The sequence below is a fragment of the Diadema antillarum genome, unplaced genomic scaffold (assembly GCF_040938485.1).
Source record: "Diadema antillarum isolate AM-2024a unplaced genomic scaffold, OU_Dant_1.0 scf00000024, whole genome shotgun sequence".
NCBI classification, from domain to species: domain Eukaryota; kingdom Metazoa; phylum Echinodermata; class Echinoidea; order Diadematoida; family Diadematidae; genus Diadema; species Diadema antillarum.
In genome coordinates, this window is record NW_027270913.1 from 1,666,534 (window position 1) to 1,671,352 (window position 4,819).

General features: G+C 47.5%; 1 protein-coding gene across 1 annotated transcript; it reads left to right on the forward strand.

Moving 5' to 3' along the window:
* The first annotated feature begins 1,104 nt into the window (after positions 1–1,104).
* LOC139732448 (uncharacterized) lies at positions 1,105–4,365 on the forward strand. The gene is made up of 2 exons (XM_071643311.1): positions 1,105–3,660; positions 3,772–4,365. Exons 1-2 carry the CDS (start codon positions 1,105–1,107, stop codon positions 4,363–4,365), a joined length of 3,150 nt encoding a protein of 1,049 aa, XP_071499412.1.
* The last annotated feature ends 454 nt before the right edge of the window (positions 4,366–4,819 follow it).

Genomic DNA, 4,819 nt, shown 5'->3' on the forward strand with positions numbered 1-4,819 from the left:
GCTGTGGTGCTGTCTCCGTGACACATTGCATGAGAATGGCCACTCGGTAACGGTGACAGGGGCCGCCACCCCAGTCAATATTACTTAGAGATACCCACAGATAGTGGTAAGTGCATTAATTTTGTAATTTTTATATTGTTAATTGGAATAATTCGTTTGTCTAAATGATATCTGAAGTGAGAGTGAATTGTGATAAACGTTTCGGTTAATATGTGATATAGAATATATAATGGCTGTTATGTGTAGTTGCATGAGCCTGAATATATTTGTATAATGAGGTAATTTGAACGTCAGTCAGGATGTGAATGTAATATGAATGTGTTTCAGTGCTCTGGCTTGAAGTTATGTGATTATTTTAATATTTGAAGGGTTTCCGGGTTTCCCGAAGGGTCAAGGGCCCACTGACACTGCAAGAGGCAGGTTCATAAAGGCGTTGACTGTCGACCAGCTCCGAGGCAGTAAGGGAGCATAGACTGTCGACCGGACTTCATTCCTGGATGCTGAGGAGACACCGCTAAGACGTCCGTCGGGAGAGCGACCACGCGAACGGCAATCGCGAAGAGTTGCTACGACAGACCACGCGACAGTCCATCCCAGCACCAGCGTAACGGGGCCCCGTCGTCGACCGACATCGTCGTCGACCTGCATTGCCATCGTCATACGTCGTCGTCATAAGCCATCGTCACACAACGTACATCCGTGACAGCCATTCGAGGTGAAATGAATCCAATTTGAGTTAACCATAGTAAAGTCCTAAGAGCCAGAAAGCCACTGAGCAGGAATAATTTAATTTAAAATTCGTTTTTTCTCTTTTTATAATTTGCTGTAAAACCAATAGTCAGTTATAGACAATTAAAATATTTGAGTTAACTGAATGCACATTGTTTCCTCCGTTTCACCTTGTATGAGTTACAGCCTGCCAACAGTTCTCAGAGGTTATGAAAATTTCTTTGTTCCGTTTATTTCCATATAAAAGGATGGAAATCGGGCAAATTCTGTGACAATTGGGGGCTCGTCCGCTGGAGAGAACTTGGCAGGGTTTATTCATACAAGAATTTGAGACGTGATTTGTGTAACCCCATGTTGTGTGTATAAGATATCACAATGGAATTAGAGAAGTACGTACAGTTAGGTAAAGATTGTGGACTGCAAGGTGCAGAACTAGTGGAGTTTGCCCGCACTGAAAGAGACAAGTATCTCGAAGAAAAGAGACGAGATGAAAAGTTAGAAAGAGATGAAAGACAGGTACAGAGGGAAGAAATAACCAAGCAAAAGAGGATTGAGTTAGAAATATCTCAATATAGGAGTGTCAATGTGAAGGGAACAAATAGTGTAAGGAGTAGCTTACCAAGTTTGCCGGCGTTTCGCGCTGACTCTGACGATTTGGACGCTTATCTGTTGCGCTTTGAGAGATATGCAAAACAAAGTCAGTGGCCAGAGGAATGCTGGGCTCCTGCATTGGGGAACCTTTTGACCGGGCGCGCTTTAGAAGTTTATTCTCTCTTACCGGCAAATGAAGCCGACGACTATGAAAGTCTGAAAGATACACTCTTGCGGCAGTTTGCGCTAACTGAAGAAGGCTTTCGCAAACGTTTTCGAGAGGCGCGGCAGAAAATGGGCGAATCATTTAGGCAATTTGCAACGCGCATAACCGGATATGCTACTAGATGGGTAGAGATGTCGGGTACAAGTAAGTCCTATGAAGGGCTACTAGAGCTAACGGTGCGTGAACAGCTGCTCGAATGTTGTGATCGTGGATTATCTGTTTTCATTCGTGAGAGAAACCCACGATCGGTGAAGGAGATGGCAGATATCGCAGATCGGTATCGGGACGCACACGGGCATGGCGGCTCCAGTAAACGCGCACGCGACGATAATAAGTCTCGTAACCAGGGCAACGAAGCAAGCCAAGCAAAGAAAGGGGGCACTACGTCACGTGACAACCAGGGTTGCTTTGTCTGTGGTAAGCAAGGACATTTTGCTTCTAAGTGTCCAGACCGTAAAACTGACCAGTCGAAAGTAACTAGCAAGCAGTATGTGCCAAAGTCAAAACAGACGGGGGCAACATGTGTGGTAGGAGTATGCCCTACTCATGATGCTCACGAGAGAGGGAATGTTAGTGGCACACCTTCTGTCAAACTGATGTGTGGTCACGAGTTACCCCTTCTTAGTGGTGGGTGTAACGTAGGCACAGACATGCCGACATGTGAAGGTATGTTGAATGGTGAAAGAGTTAAGGTGCTGAGAGACACTGGTTGCAACACCGTAGTGGTGAAACGTCAACTGATAGAGGAATCACAGCTGACTGGTGAGATTCAAACTTGTGTGCTCATAGATGGTACTGTGAGAAAAGTGCCACTAGCAAAAGTTGAAATCGACTCACCATACTTTGTTGGAACAACACATGCTTTATGTATGACGAATCCTATCTACGATCTAATTATAGGTAATATTAGTGGTGCTAGGCAGCCTGGTGACGAGGACATCGGATGGAGGGATGCTAGGGAGAAGCCGTCAGCTGAGGAGATGACGACCTCCGGTTCAGAGGCAGAGTCCGCGGAAGCAGAGTCTTCGAAAGGGACAACGCAGAACGGCATCACAACGACCTCCGACAGTCGTGATCGTCCCCACACTGACGAGAGGGTGAAGCAGTCACCGACACCCCTACCTACAACCAACGAAAGTGCAGCAGTAGAGACAAGAGGCATGAGGAAATCGAAGGAACGGCCGTGGAAGAGACTAGGATCAGCAGACCAGCCGACGATCACTGCAACCAGGGAGGAGATGATCAGAGAGCAGGCGCGAGATGCCACACTGGAGAAACTTCGGAAGTTGGCGGAGAAAGGTGAGGCTAAGGCTGTAGGGAAAGGAAGTGAGGTCAGATATTTTTGTCGTGACAATCTTCTCTTCCGTGAATACAGGTCTCCCTACGTCGAGAGAGGAAAGATATTCACGCAGCTAGTGGTGCCCCAGCCGTATCGCAGTGAAGTACTCCGACTAGCTCACGACTCCCCTTTGGCAGGTCATTTGCAGACAAAGAAGACGGCTGACCGGATTCTTGCCCACTTCTATTGGCCAGGAATTCAAGCCGATGTCAAGCGTTACTGTGCATCATGCGATTCATGTCAACGCACCACGCCAAAGGGTAAGATAGGGAAAGTACCCCTGACCATCCCCCCTTTGATTGATACATGTTTCCGTAGAGTGGCGGTCGATTTGATCGGACCACTTGAACCGATCACCGAGAGAGGGAATCGATATATCCTGACGATAATCGATCTTGCAACTAGGTACCCAGAGGCGGTAGCGTTACCACGAATCGAAGCAGAACGGGTAGCAGAGGCGTTAGTTGAAGTATTCTCGAGGTTAGGCATTCCTAATGAGATACTCTCTGATAACGGCACTCAATTCGTTTCAGGTGTGATGAAAGAAGCAGCTCAACTTCTGGGAGTGAAGCAATTTCACACCACACCATACCACCCGATGGCGAACGGCGCCTGCGAGAGATTCAACGGCACGTTGAAACAGATGCTGAGGAGGATGTGCCAGGAGCGACCTAGCGACTGGGACCGCTTCCTGCCAGCTCTTCTCTTCGCATATCGAGAGGTGCCTCACGAAAGCCTTGGCTTTTCTCCTTTCGAACTCATGTACGGCCGAGTGGTGAGAGGACCCATGACAGTACTGAAAGAGCTGTGGACTAAGGAGATCCCTGATGAGGAAACGAAGACTACGTACCAGTACGTCATCGATCTCCAAAACTGACTCGAACAGACGTGTGAACTCGCCAAAGAGGAGCTGTCCAAAGCATCAAGGAAGTACAAGAAACACTTCGACGTGAAGACGAAGGAGAGACGCTTCGAGTGCGGCGACAAAGTGCTACTCCTGTTACCAACGACGAGGAATAAACTGCAAATGCAATGGCGAGGTCCATTCCAAGTCGTGCAGCGAATCGCCAGAGACGATTACCGACTGCTTGTGAATGGTAAGGAAAGGATCTACCACGCCAATCTCATGAAGCGGTACATTGGGAGAGAAGACGAGAAAGTCAACGATGTCGAGAGCGAAAACCAGAGACAACTGGAGGCGAACTACGTCAGTGTCGTGGACGACCAGGTAGATGATGACGGATCGGTGCCCATCTCATTTCCCTCCATTGAAGCGTCGGAAGGCGTGCATGACGTGAAGTGCAACAACGAGCTAGATGAGGAGAAGATGAGGGAGGTAAAGACTCTCCTGCTGGAGTTCTCGGACGTCATGAACGATGTCCCGGGACGGACCGACATCATCGAGCACGCCATCGAAAACTTCTTCTCGAAACGCTTCTCGAAAACTGCTAAAACGCGAGCGCGTGTACCTAATCGCTGAGCGCGAGTGTCTAGCTCTTGCGTGGGCGGTCTAAAAAATTCTCGTACTTTTTGTATGGCCGAGCATTCCAGCTGCAAACTGACCACTACCCGCTTGCTCATCTAACACACGCGCGAATGCAAAATCCAAAAGTCATGCGCTGGGCGCTTGCACTGCAGGCATATCAGTATCGTGTACAGGTAATCAAGGGCTCAGAGAATGTTGGGGCTGATTACCTCAGCAGATGCCCTACTGAGTAGAAATAGAGGTGTAAACAGCCCATGTCATCACTACTATATGTGAGTTTAATCACAACGTAATTTTGCAAAGAATTTATTGTTACTGTTATATACATTGTATGCTAGGAGGTATATTGTAAAGCTACAGCATTACACAAATTATATATGCTGAGTATGAGGTAAGATATGCAGTTGATTCATACATCTCTGAAATTATTTGATTGCTCTGAATCAGA

What these genes read in the sequence shown, in the direction of transcription:
- LOC139732448 (XM_071643311.1), top strand. Translation starts at nt 1,105, where the DNA reads ATGGAATTAGAGAAGTACGTACAGTTAGGTAAAGATTGTGGACTGCAA. An exon ending in AACTCATGTACGGCCGAGTG is followed by an intron (nt 3,661 to 3,771) that starts GTGAGAGGACCC and finishes TGACTCGAACAG; the next exon opens with ACGTGTGAACTCGCCAAAGA.